This window comes from Pan troglodytes, chromosome 13, assembly GCF_028858775.2.
Source record: "Pan troglodytes isolate AG18354 chromosome 13, NHGRI_mPanTro3-v2.0_pri, whole genome shotgun sequence".
In the NCBI taxonomy this organism is placed as follows: domain Eukaryota; kingdom Metazoa; phylum Chordata; class Mammalia; order Primates; family Hominidae; genus Pan; species Pan troglodytes.
Window position 1 is genome coordinate 42,753,534 of NC_072411.2, and position 27,617 is coordinate 42,781,150.

General features: G+C 33.5%; 1 protein-coding gene across 1 annotated transcript in view; it reads right to left on the minus strand.

Moving 5' to 3' along the window:
• LRP1B (LDL receptor related protein 1B) overlaps window positions 1-27,617 on the minus strand; it is a 1,946,873-nt gene that overhangs the window by 468,698 nt on the left and 1,450,558 nt on the right. Inside the window, exons 39-41 of the mRNA XM_063790432.1 lie at window positions 14,309-14,443; window positions 13,601-13,730; window positions 99-225 (exon numbers count right to left, since the gene is read on the minus strand). Coding sequence (XP_063646502.1) covers window positions 99-225; window positions 13,601-13,730; window positions 14,309-14,443 — 392 coding nt within the window. The remainder of the gene's footprint in view (window positions 1-98; window positions 226-13,600; window positions 13,731-14,308; window positions 14,444-27,617) is intronic.

Sequence of the window (27,617 nt, forward strand, 5' to 3'; positions counted from 1 at the left end):
TTTGATTGTTTTATTAAGAAAATAAAGGAACGCTAAAAGTAGGTAAATGAAAGTTGTCAGTTAAGGCACTTTAAACACTGAAAAGAAATCCAACAGACCTCATAGTCGATGGAGATGCCATTCGGCCATGCTATTCCCATGCTTACAAGGACAACCTTCTCTGAGCCATCCAAGCGAGCCTTTCCAATACAGGGCATTTGTCCCCATTCAGTCCAGAACAAGAGGCTGAAATTAAATTGTTAATTCGTAGTATTTATGTACATTTATTTGTAGTATGCAGAGCTATGCAAAAAGACATTACTAATAACAGCGGTAACATTCACACTAGAATAAAAATAATACATTGCAGAAGTTAACATACAGTGTGCTTACGGTTCCAATAAAATAATTTTTATCGTAAAAAAATAGTTAACCAGTCAGACAAATCATAGGATGCACTCAGCATCCTACCAAAATACCTTTTCTGCCTGCTATTTCCTGTCTCAAATGCTCTTCTCCAACCTGTTTGCCTAATTACTTCCTACTTTTCATATCTCAACTATTTCTTTCCAGAAGCCTTCTGTGTCTTCCCTGTACCATGTGCTCTGCTTCACAACACAAATTAGAATGGCAAATTTCCACTTGTATTTCCTTACATTATCATTTATTATAAATTTTTTTGCCCCCCACTAGACTGTAAGCTCAACAAGGACAGTGATCACTCCTCTATTTTCATTCACTATTACTCCTTTAGCACCAGGTAATTAGAAATTTTGTGGTAAATACATATTTAATTTATGAATACAGACATGAATGCATCATAACTTTCTATTTTTTCTACTTAGACTGCTAAATGTAACTAATCTAGTTTGAATTTTATGTTATCTTGTGAAGTCATCTTAAAATACAGTTTTATGCAAAAGCAGAAATTCTTATTTTAGTAATCTTATAAAACAAAATGTAATGGGGGACTATGTGAAAGAAAATATCATGCAGAAAGAACACATATAGTATGCCAAAATAAAACAACATGTCATAAAATAAAATGTAGAAAAACAGAATGTACATAATCCATGTATTTCACTCATTCATTCAAAAAATTCGATATTCATAGGACTATACAGAAATCCATGCTTTTAGATAAATATAATTCCTTCTTAATTCTTAATTTGAAGTTACATCTACTGAAGTTTTTATCCAACTATCAGACATCAGCAGTGAATAAAGTTTTAAAAAATATGGGAAGCATTGATTCAAAAGCTGGGTGTATAGTTCCTAATTTTTAAAAATTATTGTAATTTTTTTTAGTTCTTAAAAGTTATATGGCACCTAAATAGTGAACATAGTACCTAATGGGTAGTTCCCCCCCTCCCCAAGTAGTTCACAGTGTCTCTTGTTCCCATGTTTATGTTCATGTGTGCTCAATGCTTAGCTCCCACTTATAAGTGAGAACACTCAGTGCTTGCTTTTCTGTCCCTGCATCAATTCATTTAGGTTTATGCCCTCCAGCTCCAGCAATGTTGCTGCAAAAGGGCTGTTTTCATTGCTTCAAAGTATTCCACGGTATAGATGTACATTTTCTTTTTGCAGTCTACTATTGACGGGCACCTAGGTTTATTCTACATTTTTGCAATTGTGAAAAGCAGGGTGATGGACATATGAGTGCATGTGTCTTTTTGGTATAATGATGCAGTTTCCTTTGGGTATATATCCAGTAATGGGATTATTTGAATGGTAGCTCTGTTTTAACTTCCTTGTAAAATCTCCAAACTGCTTTCCACAGTGGCTGAACTAATTTACATCCTCACCAATGGTGTTTAAGCATTCCCTTTTTCCTGCAGCCTCATCAGCATATTTGAATAATATATGTGAATAGTCACGTAAGAATCAGTGAGACTGCATACAGAAAAATTAAAGACTTATATTTTGTTTATACTCGCTGGAGTTATTTAAGTACAAATTGATACTTAACTAAATAAAAATATATGTATTATTTATGTATATTGTTTAATTTGTTTTAATAGTTGGTATTTTTCTTGAAAATGCTGTGTAAAATAAACATTGTAGAGTTTTACAGACAAACAAAAATGAGGTATGGCTACAATCTCAATTATATTAATCCTGAAGAAAACTTCATTCATATTTACAAGCTTTATAAATCAGAAAGGAAAAACTTTGTAGCATAAAATCCAACTAATATTTTATTGGTAAGATATAATTGAAGCAGGCATTTAAAAATCTACACCTTTATTAATGTCAAGATTTTTAAGACTTTAAGGTACGCTGTCAGTGGATGAAAAATATTATTCAATATAAAATAACTAACTGGCAAATGAAATGTATTGCTACACTTAACTTTTTAAGGAAAAACGTGTATTAAAATGGCAGGTAATGTTATACTGTGAAGGAGGCACTGTGAGACCAGGGCAGACATGTGCTTACTTGTCTAATCTGATTCTTATCATCTATTTTTAACATATTCCAAAGTTCACATAAGAAAAGAAATGTGCATATTAAAGATTTTAATTAATGTTAATCTACTTGCAAATGCACTAATAAAAATATTATTTTGAGTGAACAGATCAAATAAGCTATTTATAGGTTGGTACACAAATAAATGTGTTTATTGCTATTAAAAGTAATGGCAAAAAGCACAATTACTTTTGTAGCAACCAACCTACTTAGCCCTAATTCTCACAGCTATGGTAATTATGACTAGGAAGTAAATGATCCACAGTCCACATGGCCAATAAGAGGACAAGCCAAGAACCACACTCAGGCTTTACTAATCCAGGCCTATATTGTCTTCCCTAGAATACATTGTCTCACCAAATAGAAAGATAACACAGAAATATATAATGATATTATATCAAATGTTATTTTTCCTTAGCTATAAGATGCGTAACAAAAAATCTCCATATTTAAAACCAAAAAATAGTCCTGGCACAGTGGCTCACACCTGTAATACTAACACTTTGGGAGGCTGAGGCAGGCGTATCACTTGAGGTAAGGAGTTTGAGACAAGCCTGGCCAACATGGTAAAACCCCTTCTCTACTAAAAATACAAAAATTAGCCTAGCATGGTGGTATGTGCCTGTAGTCCCAGCTACCTGGGAGGCTGAGGCAGGAGAATCACTGGAACCCGGGACGCAGAGTCTGCAGTGAGCCAAGATCACACCACTGCACTCCAGCATGGGGAACAGAGTGAGACTCTGTCTCAAAAAAAAAAAAAAAAAAAAAAAACACAGACACACACAGAAAACAAAATATGAAAAAGGTCTTAGCATTGAGAAAGAAGTCACTCTCTTTCTTTTCCAAGTAATCCCTATTCATTTTAAATTTGTGATACTTTCATGCAAGAGGCCGAGATAAATGTAAAAAAAATTATGTATAAAATTATTCTAAGTAAAACTATTTTTTAATCCAGAATTTACACAATTCTTTTCCTGTGGAAAACAGTAGTGATTAGATATGGTATCATTATGTGTGAAGCCAAATCTTACTGTGTAGGAATCACTTTTAGAGTTAAATAATTTATCAACTGAATAAAAGTAAAATGTTTTAAACCTATCAAAATTAAGTAAACATTTTATGTCAAGCAAATAATAATTTATTTGCTCCTTAAACTGAAATTGAAAGTAAAGAAATGAATAAAATTTGCACCTTGAGAACTTTTGGGGATTATAAACCAGATGTAGAGAAAGAACCCTCTCCAAGCTCGCAAAACTGCAGAAAGAGACTTGTAATTTAAGGTAATAACTTACATAGATGCACCTGAGATATCATTAATGAACATAGATTCTTGGTATCCAAATGTGGTCTTTAGCAATAGGAAGAAATGAAAATATTTGTCCCTGGTTTTTGAGACCCTACTGATATTAACATTGACTGACGAAATTACCATTGATTTTTGAACCTATTTGAGTTCAAATTTTGCAGTTGTGAAACACGTGTTCACTATATGATATAGCCAAGAAAAATTGATTTTAGAGTATCAAATGGGTACATGTAGCCCTACTAAAAATACTTTCTCAAATCCAGAAAATATTAAACTTGTCCAAATCAAATGCTATATTGTGTAACTGAATTTTATCTGAATAATAAAGTAGTATTTGTTAAACTAGAAAGTGTTCTTTATTTAAATAAGCTTGCACTTATAAATTTAAAAACATATAATTTTAAAAGGGACATTTAAAAGTGGCTTTCAGAATTATAGAAATTTTATTAGAAACTGTCATAATACAAATATCTTTATTGTCTTAATTAGACTCTAACAGTTTTGGGCAGGAAAACAGTGCAATGAACACATATCATGAGTTAATTTCCAACTGATTATTGACATTTGGATAAATAGGTAAAAAGATCACATTTGGTAGCACTGGAGTGCCCAAAGGCCTAGCAAACCCTTAATGGACCCTGAAAGTTAATTGTATTTGTCTTCTGACAACTGTACAGATTGACATCAGAATTAGTCTAGATACAGGTATACTTTTCAGGAAAAACTTTTTTTTTTTCCTGTCACAGGCAGTTATACTCAACCTGAAAAAATACACATTCAAATTATTATAAATGCCCATGAATAAATTTGAGACAGCTAACATTAGTGACAAAGCTCTGATTTTTGTGTGAGAAGGGTAATGGAGTGAAAGAAAATAATAAATAAGTCTATTTTTTAAGAGAAACAGTATTAAATGTTATCCGTATACTCTACATATGTGAACAGTTGTGAAAAGCAAGACTAGTTGGAATTAATCATTTTCTCTGGATTTAAAATTCTCTTCTTTGATTGCTAAACTGTTTCCCTAGAGCTCGAATTTGAGTTGCAATTTTTACAATAAATGTGCCATTTCTTCCTACTTTTCTGGCTTCCCTAAGTGAGCATGATTTAGATCCTTTGTCACATATGATAAAGAAAACCTGAGATAACCAAAAAATGTTCATGCTGGCACAGAAATGAAGATCAGGTCATTCTCTTATGTCGGCAGTTGGCCTTGGTCAAGAAAAGAATCGAGAATGTCATTGTGTCGTCTCCTAGCGTGGGAGTCAACAGTGAGTTACCCTATCTGCAAAAAGTAAGAGAAACAAAAAAGAAAGCCAAATAAAAACCCCACGGATGAACAATAGTAGCTAGCCTTTACATGAGCATAAGCTTTTAATTTGACAAAAGCTGCTTGTAATTTCCAATTTCTTAGCAGATGCACTAGAATCACTCAAAATTCATACAAACTGAATACTCTATAAGTCAACATGTCCATGGCTACATCTTCAGATCATAAGTAAAATGAGATAATATTGTAAAAGTTTGAATATATTTTATGAGTACATGATTGGACATTTTTATCTCCTGAGGAATAAAATGAAATGTAGAGCGTTCTCTTTTTCTGTGAGGCCTTATTCACATTTTCTTTTTCTTCATTTACGTACAGTTTTGTCTGAGAAAGTATTACAGGCCTATCCCAAATCATTTTTCAAGTCTTAAATATGTTGCTATTGATTAAAGAATTCTGTAATATAAAAAGCACTCAACCACAGGTAGCAGAACCCTGTGCTAAAAGGATGAAAATATAAAACCAGTCTACCCTTGGACACTACTGCACTTTTCAAATCTTTTGTTATTGTTGGTTTTGTGGTTGATTCTCAAACTTATTCTTGCACTGTACTCATGCACTCACCAACAAATACTTCATTAGGTATCTATTATGTGCTAGGAGCTGATGATACAAAATAAATCGGATTTAGGTACCCTCATAAAGTCCGTTGTTAATGGCAGAGGCAAATGGGTAAATTAGTATCTGAGAAAAATGCTGATTAGAAATATTTAAAATTTGCTAGTCTCTTTAAGTCATAAATGTAGGGGCTTGAACAATGATAATGTTGAAGGGTTGTGGTGAGAAAAGTTGTCTTTCCTGTAAACAACTTCAGAATTTTTTTTTTCTTTTAGGCAAAAATAAAGATATAGGCCATTTGAGTTGTTCTTTCTGTTTAAGCTTCAAAATTATTTAACTTATTTGTCAATTTGTTTCTTTCTTGGTCTGCTATTCTTAAGTTTACATTTGAGCCTTTCTTGATTCACTACATTGTAGTTTTGAGTAATTATATAGGACAATTATTATGTGTATGAATAGCACACACTGGAGAAGCGGAAATTATTCACAAACAAAAAATATTTATATATATGTATATATATACACACATATATAATATTTCATAGCACATTAAAAATATTACACCATGTTATAGTTCATTTTTCATTTTATATATGTGTTTACACCCTGCCTCATTGCCCATCCTCTCACTTAAACAAACACTTAACATATACATGTACATATATATAATATTAGCTTGTTTGCATTTATAATTTTCTTGAATAGTCCATGTTTATGTACTTTTGTACATTCAATATATATTTGATATTTTCCTATAACTATGAATTTACCAAATATTTAACATCTAGCTGCCCAGAGCCTATACTTCTAGAGCTCATGAGCTGACTTAGAATTATCAAAATATTATAAAGAAGTTTTTAATTTGTTCCATGACTTGCAACCTATCTTACCAGCATTATTCCTATGGTAAATCAAATTTATTCCATTTCCTTTATATATGTGTTCCCTTGCTTTAAGATGCAAAATATACTCTAAGAGATGGTATTAAACTACACTACACTGTTGTTGTCTTAACAGGTGTTAAACTGTCAACCAAGACCTTTTATATATTGTTGAGCATACTGAAAAAGTATATACATAATCAAAAAGACCTCTTGAAACAGCAAGATCCCATGTTAATTTGAGTCTTTGCCATGGAAAGAAAAACTTTTCAGCGCATTATTTACAGTCACAGAAATACAGAGCTAAATTAAGAGAGAAAACATGTATCCTGGTGCTTAAAAGGAAATAAAATTACAGTATGTGTTTCAGTTAGAGATTATGTACCATGGGAAGTTAATCAAAATTTTTAACATCTTAATGGGGCTTCCTATACATCTTTTCATTGTTAGTATTAAATGACTTTTCAGCATGGAGAAAATTGTTACATTTCAATTTTCACAAAGCAAGTAATACCAGAGGAGGAGCAGGAGCAGGAGGAGGCGGAAGAGGAGGAGGGGGAGGAGGAGGAGGAGGAAGAAGAAGAAGAAGAGGAAGAGGAAGAGGAGGAGGAGGAACAAGAGGGGGAGGAGGAGTCAATGATAGCTGAAAGAAAATGATTTTTTAAGCTAAACTAAACTCATACATGATTCCTATTTTGTATTTGGCTACATTTTAAAAGAGCTCAAGTCTCTATTGTTTAAAAACAGGATTCGTGCCCACTTTTCAAGGCATGTTTTTATTTTGAATTCAGCTAATTCACTCCATTATGGTTCACATTTTCCCTTGGCAATACCATCTGCCATGTTTTAACTTCAAACAGAATATTAAAGTACTGTACTTTATTCCTATGATATAAATTTTGACACTTAAATGTCTATATAATATTAGCTGGAAATCAGTGTTTGAATAATTTTACAAGAATCTTCATTTTTAAGTCTTTTATTTTCTCTCTAAATTCAAGTCAATAAACATATGGAAAAAGTATAGGGAGACACACATCTCTAATATTTCCAAGCAGTAATAAATATTTCCTAGAAACAAGTTTAACATTTAAATGAGTGTATCTACTCTTAAAAATGAATATGGAAAAAGTTTATCCGTGTGACATAATATTTTTAAAATGCTTTTAAGAAGAAGTAAATAATATTTAAATATTGCTACATATGTCAAAGATTTCTTGTTTTGTGGACTCACATACAATTCTCATTTTGAGAGCTCAAAATTAAGAAATCAAAAATATTTACTGAGATCCTCCTGCTGAGACAGTGCTGAGCTGGTAGTTGCAATGGAGAGAAATAAAAAAAAATCTGACAAACATCTGGAGCAAAGAAATGAGGAGACTTGTTGACAGATGGAAATAGGTGATGAAAAAATACTGGAAAATCTAAAGTTTCAACCTCTTTTGTGACAACAGGAAAAGAGATATCATATTTAAGAAAGGAAGGCAACAGATGAGAGGTAGGAGGACATGTTAAGTTTCAGTGACAGACATCCAAATAAATAACTGTAAAGGATATCAGAAATATAAATAAACGGGTGAAGATATTTTATTACTATTTTGCATATATTTATTATATTTTTATATTTCACTATATATGTATGATTTACATTTTTAAAACATGGGATTAGATGGGTTTAAAAGATAAATATAATAAGAGAGAGAATGGCACACAAAGTCTTAAATGAGAATAAAGAGAATAAAATATAATGCTCACAGGAGCTATATAGAGTGGCCTCAGAGAAAACCAGAAAATGCAGGGTCAGAGAAGGCTAAAGAAAAAAGGAATTCTTGGATGGACTATCAGTGGAGAAAACTGTCCTGGAGAAGGCAAATGGTATAAAACCTGCAAAAATAATAATCATCATCTCTGGATGTGGCTGCAAATAAATTTAGAAACTCCTGTGTAACAACAGAAGCTGAAACCCATTTTAGGAGTTCAATGATGAGACAATGGATATAGATCATGATTCTGAGAAGTTGAGAAGAAAACATGTGGAAATTAATGACATTAGTAATGTGTTATCTAATGAGAGTGACCTGAGCCTATCTGAAAGCAAAAGGGAAAGACTTCATTGAAAGGAACAAGTTAAGGTTGGTAAAATAGAAGAGAATGATTTTTGCATGAAATGTCTGAGGAGACATTTGTATCCAGAATAAAAGTAGAGAAGTCATTTTAAGGAAGGAGGAAACCTTTTTCTGAGGTTATACTCACTTAAACATTTACAGCATTAATTCACATATTCTCTTTTCCTTGACTGCATTATCACCTGTCACAATCACACACCATTTACTTATTGCTTTACCACTGGCTGGCAGCTTTTTCATCTTCTCCTTCCACTGCTGACAGTCTATGGAACTTAATGACATACGAACACCCAAGCTCATAGTACCTCGTCTTTATTGCTCCAGGGACCTACCTAGAATCACCCTCTCTTAATTCATAGAGCTGTGTTGGTCACTCATACCAGCTGGACCTTATCTCTCTACTCTTACCCTGGTCTACTCTTGACTTCCCACTATTCCATCACTAGATTGCAGGCCTCACCGCCTGATTGGTAACTCAAAGTTAACCCATTACAACTGCCAACTTTGATCTATAACCTTTTTGCTCCTTTTTGGTACATGTTTTCTTTTTCTTTTCTTTACTACCCGTACATTATCAAGCATTATTATTCAATGTCATATAAAATTCCTGCTTAGATTCTAGAAGTCCATCCTGGCTAGTCTCATGTTGCTGGAAAATTCTTTGATTCATTATTGTGGAAAATATTTACTACAATAGCTTCAGCAAAACTTAACGTATTCACTTAAAGCTGATAACCTTAGAAATACAGACTAGCAGCTGTGACTTTCTTCAATTTCATCAATTTAACCTCTAAAATACATTTGATCTCCGCATTCTATCTCTTCTTTCACTCCATCCCCGAAGGGGAAGAGAACTAGCACCCACCTCATTTAATCCTCCCAATTAACTAAAAGGATATAGGCATTTGAGACCAAGAAGTTTAGAAATACCTCAAAGGCAAATGTAAAAATAGTAAATGTCTAAGTGGGGATTCCAAACTGTAATGGACACCGTCTGTGCTCCATATAAACATCCTCAGATGCTGTTTACCATTTCTGAGCTCTCAAATCACCTTTGTCCCTAACAGCTCACACAGACAATTTTCTTTGGAAGATTATCCTTGGGCCACTTGAATCTCTTCTCCCACAAGTGCTGAAAGTCAGAAATTTTGAGAGTGTCTGTTTTCCCGGAGTGGTCCTTATCCACTGGCTGACTACTTGGGAGTCTGAATACCAAGTTCCATCACTGTAAGGTAAAGTTTAGACTCTAGAGTCCCTCCAGGAATCAGTCTGAGGCCAAGATTATGTTCAAAATTAAATATTTGCTTGATCTCTTTCTTCCCCTTTTCGACTGACTATGCTTTCAGGTCCTGAGTTGACTTCCCATCCTAGAATCTCTTTCTGGGATACCTAATGTAAGATACAAATCTTGCCTCCCTGCTTTCTGTCTGTGATTCCTCCTGCTCTGCCCTATTGTTTCTCCCTTGTCAAGGCTCCTCCTATGCTCCCTGGAATTTGTCTCCCCTTTACATTCATTTCCATCCTCTTTCTTCCAACTAGTTTATTTCCCCTTTGCCTATGAATATGTGCAATATCCCCATACTAAGAAAAACCTTATACTCTACAATCTTCTCAACTTATCTTCTATTTCTCCTCTTTCCCTTCATCACCCAGTTTGCATCAGTTTATTCTGTATATGCTAGCTCCACTTTCTAATTATTCTTTTGTCTACTCTTTATATTTGGCTTCTGTCCTTACTCATCTTCTGAAATTGATAAAAATATGCAATACCATCCTCATCACCAGTTACATGTTCTGTTCTCTGCTTTTTTTCTCTCTCCTGATCTCTTTATTGCTGGCACACTGTTCTTCCTTAAACTCTCTTCCCTTGACTTTTACAGTTCAGTAATTTCCGAAGACTCAAATGGCTGTTTTTGTTGCTGTTGTTGTTGTTGTTCTTTTTTTCTCTCTCCTAGTCATTCTATCCCCTAACTATAAGCATTCATTTTTGTTATTAGACTTCTTTTTTTGGCACTCTTTCTTGGGTAACCTCGTACACTATCACAGCTTATTACAGAGCCTGAATTCTGTTGGAATAAGTAAGAAGTGACTTTATATTTATCCAACTACTGATTCCATGTATGCTTTACTGAGTATTTCCTCTCCAAACTTGGCTGTCTCAGAAAGATCCCATAACTTCCCAGCCAATTACCATTAAATGAACAGTATCATACAGTTAAGATTAATTTTAGAGCACATTCTCTTCCCTCTCTCCAAATTTGACCTGACTCCCTTTGGCATTGGGATTTGCAGTGAAAAAGGTATAGAATTTTTTTTTTCATTTACTGTTATTTTCTCTTTATTTTAGCCTCCCTCTTACATATTTGTCTTGAGCTCTCTCCATTACTTGGCTTGAGGGAAGGGAAAGAACCCTTTTGTCTAATCCACAGGGATGATAAATTACCACTCTTAAAGATTCTTTATGTTAAAGAATGTTACAACTTCCATAAACTCACATCACAACTCTGATCTTAGCTTCTGTATGTTGTTTGAGGCCAAGGGAAGGCTGAGGAGAGAGGGTCCAGGACTGGTTTGGAGTTCACTTGGTAAACTGGAGAAGGCATGACCCTGTCAATTTTTAAAAAATATATAGGGAGCCCTACCAACAATTATACAGACCCAAGTTGTCTTCCAGACACATCACCTACTCTTCCCTATGTGTACCTCATGTACCTACACTCTTGCTGATGGCTTTTGCTTTGTCACTACCAAATCTTTAATTATTCTATTTCTTCTTCATATAATATATACCTACCCCATCTCAGAAACCTCCTTTCCCTTGCAGCCTCTTCCACAAAGCTTCTACTAATCACTATTATTGCTACCACCCTCATTTTTACTACCTGCTCTAATTATATGGTATGATTTTTGCATTAAACCCAAGATAATTTTATAGTGATCTTATGAAACTTACTACTTCAACATGACATTTGGATATGAGCTGTAAATTTGAGTTTGATCAATTAGTCTTTTATTGTGCCTGAAAATAAGTCTTTACAAAGTGACACTATTCCTTTAACTGAAATGTGTACTTGTTTGAATTTTCAGTTTAAACAGAAAACTCATTGTGAATAGAGGCAACATCTTATTCATGCCAGCATACTTCACAGTGTCTACAAGTGTCTTTCATATGTACTTGTATTTTGTCAAGATGTACTGAATTGAAGGCTGAGGATGACATGGAGGGATGCTGACATGTCCTAGCTCACAGTGCCTAGCACTCAATAAACGTTAACTGAATAAATTGATAAAAACTAGAGTATATGAAGATTCTTTTGCCTAATGTTCTCAATCAAGCTAGAGACAAGTAGGTGTAGTCATAGGCTAAGATGGATGTGGAGAGATAAGAGGTACTTAAGAAAAAGAAGCTCTGGGATATCAGCTTAAGGGTCTACAATGGATTTGAATAAGAAATGAAAAGAAAATCCACAGATTGACATGTAGCAGCAAAAGGCTTGTTAAATTAAGCTGTATGAATCTATAATAGGGTAGACGCAAGAGGTTCTATATAATATAAATGGACTTATTGCAACTATGAAGCAAATAAATTCTTTATTAGAAACAAACTAAACATCCATTTCCAGTGTATCTATGGGATTGCATAACTTTCAAATTATATTCCTTCTTGCCTTAGAATAATGATTCACAGTGAAGCAATTGGTCAAATTTTCTCCTTTAAGGCTATAATAATTTATTACAGCCAGGCACGGTGGCTCATGCCTGTAAGTCCAACACTGTGATTGCACCACTGCGCTCCAGCCTAGGCAACAGAATGACAGCCTGTCTCAAAAACAAACAAGAACACATACAGCTACCAGGCAAATCAATAAATATTAGTACAAATAATGTATACAATAAAAATACTAGGTGCTATGGGGCCATACAACAATCTAAACTATTTTCAAAGCCAAATAAGGTCAAATAAAATTTAACAAGACAAAAGTATAAGAAGAGCATTGCAGGTAAAAGGAAGAGGTTGGCAAAGGCTGGAAGTGGAATAGAATAAGAAATATTTTAAAAATTAAGAGAAGACCAACAGAGATTGATTGTGAAAGGAAAAAGAGAGTAACAGGAGTTTCAGACTGAAAATTATTATAGGGTCTGATTAAGAAGGATCATAACAGAGGCTTTGGACTTTACACATAAAGCAATAGAAATTCCTTGAAACATTTTAAGTAAGCAGATGTATATTAAAAAAAAATCACTCTAGGCTTTGGTGAGTTTAGGAGACAGACTGGGATGTTATTGCAGTATATAAGATAATATCAAATTTAATTAGGGTAAAGATAAAGATAGAGGGTGTTGGATTGCTAATAGATTTATTTAGAAGAAAAACTAAGCATAACTTGGTTGCAGATTAAATTCGTTTCAGTTTTATATATATACATTTTGGGTACTCATGAAGCATCCAAATGAAAATGTCAAAACAGTTAGTTATACTTATTTAGAACTCAAAACAAAACAAAAAAAGAAGTAAAAGGAAGGAGAAGAAAACAAGAGTTTGGGATGAACATGTTTGACAACCATAGACACATGAATGAATATTGAAATTTTAGAAATATTGGAGAGCAAAGAGGGCTATCAAATGGCTATTTTACTAATTCAATAAATAATTGAATACCTAATTATGTAAACAATTCTAAGGAAGAGATTTAAATTGAGAATCTGGAATCATGTTGGTGCCTTTATTTGGATTTACACACACATAAAATAAATCTGTAATAAATGTGACTTCATCGAATATGTACTAAATTATATGAACAAAGTGAATATAAACATTTTTTTCTGCTTAGGTAAGATATTCCTGATTTTGTCTCAGACATTACAGCTAAAAGTAATTAGTTTTTTTTCAATAGAACTTAGAAAACTCACTTAAAACTTGGAAGATACATGTAAATCTTAAAATTACCCTTTCTCTGGGTGCACAGCTATAGATCTTGGTTGATCCAGGCCTTGGGAAATAATTACATAACGGAAAGAACCATTGAGTCTTGCAACTTCAATTAAGTTGAAACCATGATCTGTCCAATATATGTTACCTAGGAGAAATAATAGAGGTGTTTATAATACAGTTTTGAGAAAAAAAATGTATTTGTCATGACTAAAATTAAATTTCTGAGCATTCACATAACTATCAAGAAACTGTTTACTTCCTACATTCTTTTTAAATGTGTTTCCTAAGCAGAAAGCTGTAAATAAACTAATATGCAATACTTTCAATCCTAATCTCACACACCTCTGGTTTAAACCATATAATGATATATTTACATAGTAAAACGAAGTTGAAACTTCTCCTACCTAAAGAAAAGACCTATTTTAACTTTCTACTGACTTCAGGCAAAAGAGAACTTCTAACACTTGTTTACCTGCCTTCTGGAGCTCTCAGGAGATTTGGGCAAAGTTAACACTACATAATCTACTTCTACATAAAAATACTTATCCAAAGGCTCAAAAGCATTAGAAGGAGCGAAGCCAAAAGCAAAAGAGACTATTTACCCCTGTGGCTAGAAGTACAAATAAAAGCACTGTTATGAGTTAGAAAAGATTTTTTATGAAGCAGTTTGAGCCCCTAACAAAATAGGTGTGAAACAGAAAGATAAAAAGCCATGGATTATACCAGCAATCCAGTCAACAGCTATCCCTTCCACTCTTCCCAAGCCATTGGTAATGATATCTTCTTTCCAAGTCTGATCTCTTTTAGCTCTGCTAATTTTATTGAAGCCCATGTCTGTCCAGTAGATGGTATCATTTTCTATGGATAAGACACAGAAAAAAAATACATACACACACACTGTAAAAGGTATCAATATCGGTGTTAGGATCATATTGCAACAGTATCTTTTAGGATATCATCCTGGGTATGCTAGATTTTTAAGTATTCTTCAGGATAATTTACTAATATAAATAGTAAAAAAACAGCATGAAAAGAACATGAAAGAACTTATATTTCAGTCAAATGATTTTTGAAGTATTTTTTGAAATATTATAGAAATAATCTATTGCATTGTTTATTGTTTTTTATTAATTTCTCTACTTATTTTAACTCAATAAATCCTTATCCTGCATGAATTTGCAGCTTTGATTCCAAACCATGTTATTTTGGACCACAGTTTTTCTCTTCACAGCTCTACCTATGTCTGAATCTCCTATTAAAATGAATACTACTAGGGAAAATCAACTCAACAAAACCTCAAAGTAGAGAGAGGACAGAAAGAAACATAAGAGCATTTCAATTATATCAAGAGTGTTTTAAGCATAAGGCCACTCAGAAAGTACAAAGTCTTAAAAATGCCTTATAATCCGATTATTCCTTCTAAGGTACTAGTTTCTTAAATGTCAACTACAAGACCCTTACATTATTTTTCAAACTCTCATTGTCCAAATGGGCTTGAGAATACTTGAAGAATTGTTCTATGTGATCACAGAGTCTTTATATAAGAGTACTTTTTGAATACTTGAATGAAAAATGTGTCTAAAGACTATAAATGAAATATATGTGCATGCATATGCATAAAGGGTAGTAATTACAGGCCAATGATTTTAAACACAGCCACCAGAAAGACACTGGGGAAGAATCATTAAATAATAAATTTGCCAGCAATTAAGTACGTTTTTGTGTTGCAACCTACATGGCCATTTGAAGAACAAATCCTTTAAGACCAATAAAATTTCCCTCTGGCACACTGACAGACTATGGAAATAAAGAAAATGCAATTAGTATAATAAAGCCATTTATCAGCAAGCTTTGAGGTTCTGTTTCAAATGAAATATAGTCTTTACTTTTACCAGTTCAGGAAAAGATTCTAAATAATCCCTGTTCTCAGCAATGGTTAAGTCAGACACACAATTGTTTGCAGCAGAGCAGAGATACCCTATCCAAATATATGTCTAGAAAGCAAGGATTTGTTTGATTTTCTCATTTGGTAAAAACATCAATTCACATTTTTTCATTATTGTACCAGGGAATCAATCAACAAAAATAAATCTTATTTTTGCATAAATATTAAGCATTGTATGTTGAGTCTAATTTTCTTCCCTAAACATTAGACTCATACGTCCAACTGTCTCCTTTGTTTCTCTGCTTGTTTGTAGATAAAGCAATCTTGATGTACAATGGACAAATTCTCAATGAAATATGCTTCTTCTGAAGTCTTCTGCCTGACAACTCCCCTTTCCACGGTGGTGTGATAGTTGGCACCTCCATCCTCTGTTTCTTAGACTAAAAGCATCGGGATTGTCCTGATTATGTTTGCACATGCACCACTTCTAATCAATCACCAGATACTCTCATATTTAATCCATTACCAAGCATTTTTTTGTTCACTTTTTTCTTCTTTCAATACATACCTATTATCCAACCACGTCATACTGTCTACTACTTATGTTGTAACTAAACCAATAACCACTATTGCCTGAAGTCTTGCAACAGCCTTCTAATTTGTTGCCTAGCTACCACTTTTCTCTTTCCACATGAGTCTTGCTTTGCCACTTAGAAAAGTATAGCTACAGATATACTTTTAAAATATAAATAAGTTAGAATGGAGAAATTCCCAAAGGAAAAAAAAATGTAAATAAGAATTTCTCTCCGCTGTCTCGCACCAAACTCTCTAGTCACTTCCCATCTCATCCAAGGTAAAATTAAAGTTCCTTCTCATGAGTTTCATGATCTACCAACTCCCTCCAATCCTCCCTCGCCTAATTTTCTTCCACACTTCCCCTCACTTACCCATCTCTAGTAATAGATCTTCCTGTTCCTGAAATAAAATATTCTTCAGTACAAGAGTCTTCACATAATTTTTTTTTCTTTTTGTCTTGAACGTTTTTCCCCAAGATATCTCAGCTGTCTTAGCTCAAATATCCCCTTCTTATTGAAACTTTCCTGCCTATTCTATAAAAATTATTCTTTTACCATGCTCTATTCTCTCTCACCAAAATGTATTTTCCTCCATAGCACTTATCATTATCAAACACATTATATATTTGTTGGTTTGTTTGTTGAGTGTCTCTTTTGTCTCACAGAATGTAATTTCTTTGAGGGCTGGGACTTTATTTCATTTGCTGTTTTATCCCTGGTTATCTGGAATACTTTCTGGCATATAATAAGCTCAAAGTAAGCATTTAGTGAGTAATGAGGTAATGTGATATGCTGAAAAAAGACTGGTTGGGAGGCAGATACAAAGAAAACACATCTCTTGCCATAAAAATGCTTATTAGCTCATTAAGGAACAGAAGGTATACACATGAAGAAATGGCTAACAACCAGAAATTGTGTAAGATGAGCAACATGTAAGCCGTACAGGCAAGTATTTTTGCAGGAATTCAAAGAAGAAAATCAGGACAATCTTTACAATAAAAAAAAAAAGGTACCCCTTCATTTCATATTACTTTCTAATACCTTTGTCAGTACTGCAAAATTTTAGTCAATATATAATCATAAATCGTTCCTTCCCATATACACCATGACATCTTGAACATATCTTTGTCATATGGAACTGAAATTGCATTTTTGCATTTCTTCCTAGAACTAGACCATTAAATATTTCATGGATAAGGACTGCATCTGACCCAACTTTTCTCAATATAGTCACATGTACTATAGGTAGTTTGTAATACTGAAGCTATCTCTAAATGGTCAAGACCATGAGATCACAGCATTGAGGAACTAACACATTTTCTCGTATCCTTTCTATTAGGTACATTTGGGAAATTGGTGAGTAAATTAATCATGTGATGATGCATTAAGGAGAACCAAGAGTATAGAAGAATTAAATCACACATTGATACCCAAATCCCTTTCCTTATCAATTTTTTCACATATATGTTGTATAACCACACAAACACACACTAGACCAAATGTTTGCTAAGATAGGAAAACATGTTTTCTAATATCTTGGAATATCTGCAAAATAAACACAAAGTAGGTAAAGAATGTTTTAGTTAGGAAAAGAATCAGGTTGAAGGAGGATAACATTTTACAACAAATTGTAAAGATACAAAATGGAGATAGTTGCAAAGATAGAAAGAGAAGATTTTCAGAACCATGCCCTGATACTTATTTCCAAATATATTTCTTAAGTACCTCCATTCAATAGATACTTATGGAATTCTTAGTCTGTGCTAAGAATTATTGTAGGCATAAAATATGGTGGTGATCTAACAGACACTATCTCTATAATCATGTAGTTTACATTCTAGAGTAAAATTAAAAATAAACTATCTTAAGACATATGGTAATTTGGTAATGTATAATATAATTACAGGATTGTAAAATAGAATTTGTAATTTAAGATAATAACAATTATAATTACATCTCTACAGATATAATAAGACAAATATGAGTCTTTGAAGCCATTTTCAAGAATTACCATATAGGGAAATCGGCAGCCAGCTATTGTGCATTATAATTATAATTAAATTCAGAATTAAAGGGAAAACCATATATTGCTACAATGATATTTATCTGTAAAACAAAGAAAGACCTTTTGACAATGAGAAATATTACATTTTTTAGTTGGGAGAAAAGTTTTCCCTGGGTATTCAGAGACTAAATCATGCAGGGTTCTGTCTGATAATAAGAAAAAGGAAATAAAAGTGTTTTAAAGATATTTCACCCTTGTCTGTATTCTTATGATTAATTAACAAACACTTGTTGACCACCTTCTGTGAAAACACTCTACTCTACGTTATTATGGGCTTTTAGGTCCTAGAAAATTCAGTTATGTTTTCTGGCATAAATGTACATTCTATTTCAGAAAACAGCATAAATATATAAAAATATGCCAGGTAAAATATAATATATATGCTTACCATGATGCTCTGTCCTAAAATAATCACCAGCACACTAGGAAGATATAATAACAGGGTAGAAAACAAGGAGTCTAGGGCTGGGTTCTTATCACTGTTCTGCATTTACCATGAACATTTCACAAAGTTGCTTTTTCTTCAGGCACCATTTTCCTCATATATAAATATGAATAAAAATATAAATATATTCATGTAAAAAGTACATCTATGTATTTAAATAACAGAAGGCAGAATTTAGATAACCTTTAGGATCTCTTCTGGCTATGATCTTCTAATGCTTTTATTTTTCACTTGCACATAAAGGGAATACAATATCTCAATGTATGGTCCAATTTTAGCTGTTATGAAGATCTTCTTTTTCCCCTGTAGTTTTTGTTCACTTTAATTAGCTCTGTTTGTCTGATTCTAAAAAAGATAAAGCATATGATTTTTCCCAGAACATGCTACTCGTGGCTTTTATGTCACATTTCTTTTTAAACTACAGGACTTTACATTTATTCTATTAAATGTCAGCTTGTTAAATGGGATCATGGATCCTGCCTGTCGACATTTAAAAAAATTATATGTTATACAATGAAACTTTTTTGTGATATCCACAAATTTGATACGTAGGTTTTCTTCATCTTGATTCAAGCTAGTGATAAATGTGTTGAATTGGATCAAAGATGCTTTTTTTTTTTTTTTTTTTTTTTTTTTTGAGAAGGAGTTTCACTCTGTCGCCCAGCCTGGAGTGCAGTGGTGCGATCTTGGCTCACTGCAAGCTCCGCCTCCCAGGTTCATGCCATTCTCCTGCCTCAGCCTCCCGAGTAGCTGGGAATACAGGCGCCCACCAGCACACCCGGCTATTTTTTTTTTTTTTTGTATTTTTAGTAAAAACGAGGTAGCACCATGTTAGCCAGGATGGTCTCGATCTCCTGACCTCGTGATCCGTCCACCTCGGCTTTTGACATACCGCAGGAGACTTCCCTCTGAGGCAAATTGTTTCCCTTTTTGTCATGCCTTAGTAATTTATAATGTATATATATTTAAGTATATAAATTTTAAGTGTACAGTTTGATGAACTTTTACATATGGAACACAACCATGTAACCACTACCTTGATCAAGATATAGATCACTGATAGCATCACACAGACTCCTCTGTGTCTTCTGGGAGTATCTCTTCTCTTCCCCTGTGGGCAGCCGCTATTTTGACTTCTACTACCTTAGATTAGTTTTCTTTAAAATGTTTTGATAAATGGTAAATTACAGTATGTACTCTTTGGCCTGTTCTTTCATTCAAAATTATGACCATTAGATTCATCTTTTCTGTTGAAAGTGTCTTCCTTTTCCATGGTGTGAAAATGCCACAAATTATTTATCCATTTTGAACATTGAGGTTATGTTCAATTTCTGTCTGTTACAACTAATGCTATGAAAATTCTTTATTTTCCATGTCTTAGAAGAGACATACACTGTCATTTCTACTGGATACCTACCCGGAGGTAAAATTGCTGAGATATATGAGTGATACCTTTAGTAGATACGGTTTATTTTAATGCATTAATTATCTCAATGCTCTCCTAATTAAGAATCTAGAATCTATACTTTTTTCAACTATTGTTGAACTCTACCATCCCCTTCATATCTGGCTAATTCAACCATTAATACCTCTTAGTACAGTTGGACAGGCCAGAAATTCTGAATATTCTCTTATTTTCAGAAACTAGTTCAACATGCTTATCCACCTTGGCTGATAGTGCTCACTTTACCAGATAAGGGGCAAATGAGCAGCTTCAAATAAGCAATGACTTTAGAATGTAAAGCTTCCCTTTACTGTTTAATAATAAGTTGTTTATTAGTAGTAAAATTAGTAATAAAAGCAAGATAAACTATTATTAAATAGTAAAGGGGACCGGGCGCAGTGGCTCACGCCTGTAATCCCAACACTTTGGGAGGCCGAGGCAGGAGGATCACGAGGTCAGGAGATCGAAACCATCCTGGCTAACATGGTGAAACTCCGTCTCTACTAAAAATACAAAAAATTAGCCGGGCATGGTGGCGGGCACCTGTATTCCCAGCTACTCGGGAGGCTGGGACAGGAGAATGGTGTGAACCCGGGAGGCAGTGATTGCAGTGAGCCGAGATCACGCCACTGCACTCTAGCCTGGGTGACAGAGCGAGACTCTGTCTCAAAAAATAAATAAATAAAATGAAATAAAATAGTAAAGGGAAGTTTATTATTTCATCTTCTTCATCAATGCTGAGAGTGTTTGAGAGAGGAAAATCCCAAGATACTTGCTTTTTTTGATGAGTCTTTTATAAATATTATGTGTATAAAAGGTGTATATTTTGGGTCAGTTCTCATGAATCGTCAAGCTTTAGTCCTTTGGTCTGAGAATCTGGGGGGGAAAAATAAATATGACGAACAACCACAACTCTGTTAAAAATAATTATATCCAACCTTAACTTTGGGAACATCAAAAAGTTGTAAACATCCCTAGCTCATCTTCTTCTTATTATTATTCAAATAGTAGCAAGTGCAACATGGGCAAGGAAAAAATTTTGAAGATGAAAAGACTTTGAGAATTATTGACTATTGAATTAAGAGGAGTCATCGAGAAAGTTAAAGAAAGAAAGAGAGGGGAAGGGAAGGGAAGGGAAGGGAACACATTTCTCCGTTTCTATCATTGCCATAGCCATATCCATTTGCTAACATAATTTAAAAGGGAATATTAGGGATATGAGAAGAGTGAGATGAACTAAGGAGCTTCGAAAAAGATTTTTCTTAAAATTCTGTAACCGTGGATTGAGGGAGAAGGTTCTTACATTAATATTATCTCTTGTTGCTATATGGCCAATAATTTGAAACCAGTTTTATCTGCACTAAGTATAAATGTGGCTTTATTCTAGATCTGGCACCTAACTTGAGCATAACTATCGGATAGCAAAAAGTATATTAGCATAGTTGGTGAGGCTACTAATATTAGAAGTTAGCACCACAATTTATTAAAGATGAGTCTCGTTACAAACTTTTTTTACCTTTAAAAACAAAACAAGAAGGAGAACAACAACAACTATACAACCTTCTGCCATAAACAATTCCTTCCAGGAGGGTCTGAGCTTGGCTGTTAGATCTGGTAATGAGGACTGATTCTTGTACACAGTTCCTAAAATGATAATTTGGTGAATGAGGTCAGGGAAGATGAGAATTTGGTTGACGTCTAGGAGACTTACTTTCCCTAGGTTTATTAGCTAACAAAATTGTGCAAATTTTGTAGATAAACGGATTCTTTCGTAATGAGTTCTGGTAATCTTTTCTTAGAGTTTATATACAATTCATTAAGAAGCTCAAGTTTGTCTGGGCACAGTGGCTCAAGCCTGCAATACCAGTGCTTTGGAAGGTCAAGAAGGGAGGATTGCTTGAAACCAGGAGTTTGAGACAAGCCTGGGCAACACAGCAATACTTCATCTCTATAAAAAAAAATAATAATTTTTAAAAGAACCTCAAATTAGATATACAAAACAAAAAATAATTTAAGGATAGTTCCAATTTATGAACAATAAAATTTACAAGTTTATGTTTAGCTTATCTAATTTATTTACTTCCATTTTATTGGATCTATTAAACCCTATTCCATATTTTAAAAATAAAGACAGCAGTGCTCTATCCCAAAATTATGTGTTAAATTGCGAAAAATTCTATATAAAGTGTGTTTCAATTTCTTCATAAACTTCAGATTTGGGTTCTACAGGACGTAGCTATTATATGTGACTATTACACTATTTTCAGTTAATGTAGTCTTTATTCCCTTGTAGAGAAAGATGCTGGAATTTTGTTGTTGTTGGATCTTTGACTTTTGTTTGCTATATAGAAAAAAAGCTTACGGCTGTAGGAAGTCAATACAAAGTCATAGTACTAATGCTTATACAGAATCTTGACTTGTTTTAATTATCGAGATCAAAACAAATAATATTCCTCTCCCTGTCACCCCACAACTACCAACTTTTACTTAGATTTTAATTATTTACTATCACTTCCTGATGATCTGGTTGCACATACATTTCTTCTTTCAAGGTCAGAAATGTAAGCATTCTTCATATTTTTTTACTGTCATTTATCCTCAGTGAACTTAATAGGTAGGCCCAGGAATACAAGTTTTGCCACATTTACAAAAACTGCCTTAAGGCCATGTAATGCATTAATACCTCTAATTTATCTAACATAATGATTTCTTTGGGGAACTAAAATCTTTCATATTTTCTTAAGCAACCCGTTTTTCCATTCTAAAATTTTGAGAAATATAACAGTTAACACTAATCCAAACCACCATCTTCTACCTTTTCAAAAATTACTCTTTTAAAGATATTTTTGGAGGGAGGAAGCTTTCTCATATCACTTCTACATTTTTCAATCATCGTGTTTCTTGACACAATATTTTCTTCCTGTTCTGTGCCATTTCAATCCAGATATCAAGACCAGACCTTTTTTTTCATTCACTTCTCACTCTCCCACCCATATTGATATATAAAATCACTCATATAAACATGAAACACAAACAGTGAAATAGAATTTCTGGAAACATGTCATAAGGACATTTATTATAATAGCGTAAAAACTGCAAACTGAAAATTAGCTATCTTTATTTTAAAAGGTGTTCTTGGGAACATCACACACCGGGGCCTGTCATGGGGTGAGGGGAGTGGGGAGGGATAGCATTAGGAGATATACCTAATGTAAATGACGAGTTAATGGGTGCAGCACACCAACATGGCATATGTATACATATGTAACAAACCTGCACATTGTGCACATGTACCCTAGAACTTAAAGTATACTAAAAATAAAAATAAATAAAAAAATAAATAAAGTAAAATAAAAAAGGTGTTCTGATCACACCTGCCACTGGGGTTCAGTGGCAGTTTCATGTCATGTCCCAGCCTCACATCATATCCTTGACTCCTCCCTCTTCTTCTTCATCTCAATTTATCATTTCTCCCCTTTCTGATTAGCCATTTTCCAAAGAAAAACTCTTTCTAGCCATTGCCCTCAACCTTGGCAACCAGCTTGCATTTGCATAGTTTAAATTCAGTAGTTCTCAAATGGCTACCCATTAGAATTGCTTGAGGAATGTTTTAAAATACCAAAGAGACAGCCACAACTCAGAGAATTAAAACTACTTAGTCACGAGTAGGGTGCAGGTGGGGAATTACTAGTTAACTCGTTAAAGGTACAAATAGGAAGAAAATCACCTTTATTTAAATCTTGTGAAGGAGATTTCAATTATGAAATGCTACACAGCCCCTTGTCCCCTTACGATCCCATTGCTATCCCATTTGCTATTATTGGTTCAGTACTAAAGAGATTTTCAGTGAAAGAGAGGTTGACTTGGTCTTCTACGGGAGGATATCAGATTTGGGGCTAGTTTTTTCTCCAGTTGAGGGAAGTCTTTAACTTGCTTAAAAAAATAAATAAGTAAATAAAATAAAAGTTAAATCTCATCAGTTGATTCTGATATATTATAGGCACCAGATCTCTTAGAAATCACTGCTGTTCAATCTATGCATGAATCAAGCCAAAGCACAAGGCAGCCCATCCAGAGATTACTTTGTTTGATTCTCCTCCACTCCCGATAAGCTGGCTACATTCCTGTTTGCATGGCAATTGAAAAATGTGGGAGTGATATGACAAAGCTTCCTCCTTCCAAAAACATATAAAAGAAGGTGACTTTTGAAAGGTCATACCTTTGGCATGTGACAAATATATGTTTCATATGTGTCATATGCCATAGATACGTAATCCTTGATTTTCTTCTTTTAAATTATACAGATATTGCGAGCTCTGAAGTTGGTCATACCTCCCTCTTTGCACTAGTTATTATAATAAAAATAATACATTTACTTTTAACTTTTAGCAAAATATACAAGTGTAATATGTGCATTTTATCTCTAGTTTTATCTTTTTTCCTTCTTTTTCTCTTTGTGTTCATTTCTTCACATCTTAATGGTTCATCTTGCATTTTCCTCATTTTTGGACACTACATAGAATAATTTTTGGAACAAGATTAGGTGCATCTTTTTCAAATATATCAAATCATATAGACAAGGGACTTCAAAGTCTGGCATACGCACTCTAGAGAATGGCTAGGATACCAAGAAAATCTAAGACAATGCAATAAAATGTTAAAATCTTGGCTGCTACATTTTATTTCTCATCTTTAAAAAATTTTTATCTGTGTGTATATTAAATCATATTTAATACAGTAATAAGATATATGATTTATAAGTAAATAGTAATAAACCTGTATTTTAGGTGAAATCTCTTTTTGAGTAGATTGTGCAATGAAAAAGAAAGGCTTAGTACTACTGATGAAGCTGCAACATTCTGACCATTTTCACAATATAACACACAAAACAAACGTATTTTTATGGCACAATAATTTCTTGTAGAAGGTTGCTTGTGACAGGAGGGACAGGCCTGAAATCTCAGACCAATTCATGCTGTGCCTTTCTTCCCTGAGGATCAATGTCTCCACACATATATCACCCATTTTTGGCATACAATTGAGCCATCTCATGCTGGTTGAAACCTCTGGAGAAGGCTATGAAAGTTCTAGGAATTGAGACGAAAGCAAGGTCAGTGAAGGTCATCAGGGATTACTTCATGGAGGAAGTGAAGCTTTTCCTAATACTTGAAGACTGGGTAGCATTTGGATTAGATAAGATGTGCAAGAATAATTTACTGAAACCAAGTTCAGATAAAGGACCAATTTACTAAATGTGGTCAATTTCACAATAGCAGGAGGGGACAACAAAATCGTTCCAGCCAGAGTGATGAGCATAAACTATGATGACAGCCAGTTCAGAATCCATCCAGTGCCTCGGTACAAATAGGAATGAAGTTGAACTTTCTATTCTTTTCAATTTTTGAAAGCATTCCTTCAAACATGTTGCAGATTAATAAAGACCTAGATTCTTGATATTCCATATTAAAAGGGATTCAATAATAAAGTGCTAACAAATTACATTTGTTTCTCTCATTTTGACAAAGGCAAATCAATACAAATGATAATGGACAATTTTCTTACAGTAACAAACCACTGAGAACTCCAACCTTGTAAGTAAATAAAATGAAATCTGCAGACTTCAAAGATTTTAGATATCTTAATCCCTTTCAGGTACAATGTTATGAAACCTTAGATAATGTACATTCTCTTTTAAATTACTATTTTATCAAATAAAAAATATATGCTTGTCTAGCTTTTGTGTCCTGAATGGAATTTGCATTAAACATTACTTGTTATTAAAAAAAAATCCATTTTCTGGTTTTGAACTCTTTCCTCTCAAGGTAATAAAAAGAATCTTTCACATTTTCTTAAGCAATAACGTTTTTAGTCTTCAAAGCAATTGCACTGTGCTGTTTTTCACATACAATAAGTTAGTTCTTGCAGCCCTATTGTGGCTAATTTTGACTTTCAGGTAACACGTGAGAACTAAAATGTGCTGTCACTTTCTAGTCTTCTTCAGATTAGAAAAGGACCAATAACAGCTCCAAGGAGAAATTTTTTTATTTTATTTTGTTTTAGCTTCACAAAGGTAAGCTGCAAAATTGAGACAGCATGTTGCATAAATATATCTTCAGGGTACCAGCAACCCGTTTCAGAAAACACCACCATTCCATTTCACTTTTATTTTTTAATAAGAAAAAAGCAGAAATCTTGTTCCTCAAATGTTCGGTTTCTAAACTATGCCTCAGTTTAGTAAATCAGACAAAGAAGTAAGATATACTTTAAAAACAGAGGCTTTCTCAACAAATATGTTTGAATTTTTTTCCATCATCATCCCTGGTGAAAAAAATAACTTACTTAAAAGGTTTAATGAATACAGGGATGTAGCATAATGACTAAAGCCTTAGATATTGAGTTCTGGTATCTTGAGTTAAAAATCACAGCCCTGCTACATAGTGGCTCTGTGATATGGGCAAGTTACTTAACCTTTCTTTTTAGTGTCTGAATAAAATGGAAGTAATAGAACTGTGAAGATTAAATGAATCCGTGTTAAATACCTAGCATTTAGTAAGCGTAATAAATATCAACTATCATAAACTTTAAAATATAAAGTATATAACAAAATAAGATATATAGATACTAATAAATCTAGTAATTTCATACACCTTTGAAGTTTTAATTTGGTTTAACATAATATTGTCCTTATGCATTTAAAACTGAAGAGAAAATGCATTGGTATTTTCTTTGCAAAATAAAAAATAAAAAGAGAAGAATCTAATTTTAATTTACCTCATCCAAGGAAATAAATTCAGAAATAGAAAATCCTGTAAAAATATTCAGACACTGCTATATGTTTCAACATCATCGCTCGTGATTTTTTAAACTGAAAGTTAACATTGATTTGGATGCACAGAGGTATCCCATATTTTTAGAAAGGTAAAGTTAAGTTTACTGTTAACAGTTACTACCATCACAGATAATTTGCTCTAAAAATTACTAGAAATTGCCTATGCTTACTGTGTAAGGGCTAGCCAAATTCACAGGTGACACATAGATATATGAGTCTTATAATATGATTATTTCCCAACATGACTTTACTGTTATTGAATCACAGCTATTATAATAAACTACAATACATAAATGTGCTATGCTTGGACTTTCAGGAAAAAAAATACACACTGATTCTTTTTATGAACAAATTCCCGCTTAAAAATATTGTTTTAATGTGAATCAATACTTTCTATTGAAGGCCATGTGTATTAAAGGAGACACAGAAGTGACCAAGCAGCCTACTTCAATCTTCCCAAAGACTCAGTCACCCTCTTGTAAGTATTTGGTAGCAATTCACGTTACTTATCATTTTGTAGTAGGTTGCAGTTGCTTCTCAACCTATATTGGGAGTATATTGATAGAAAGCTTCATATTCTCTTCATAGTTAGCTACTTAGAAGATAGTGCAACATTTCGGATATACATATACAGAAGCTAGATGAATGAACGATCATGCATAACTGCATTATTACAATAAAAAAGTTCAGATTCAACATGTCACTAAATGAACCTATCGGAGCTGCCCTCAATCTTCTCATTTACCTGTGCTTGCTCTCAACTGATGGAAGGAACATACTCCCCTTCAT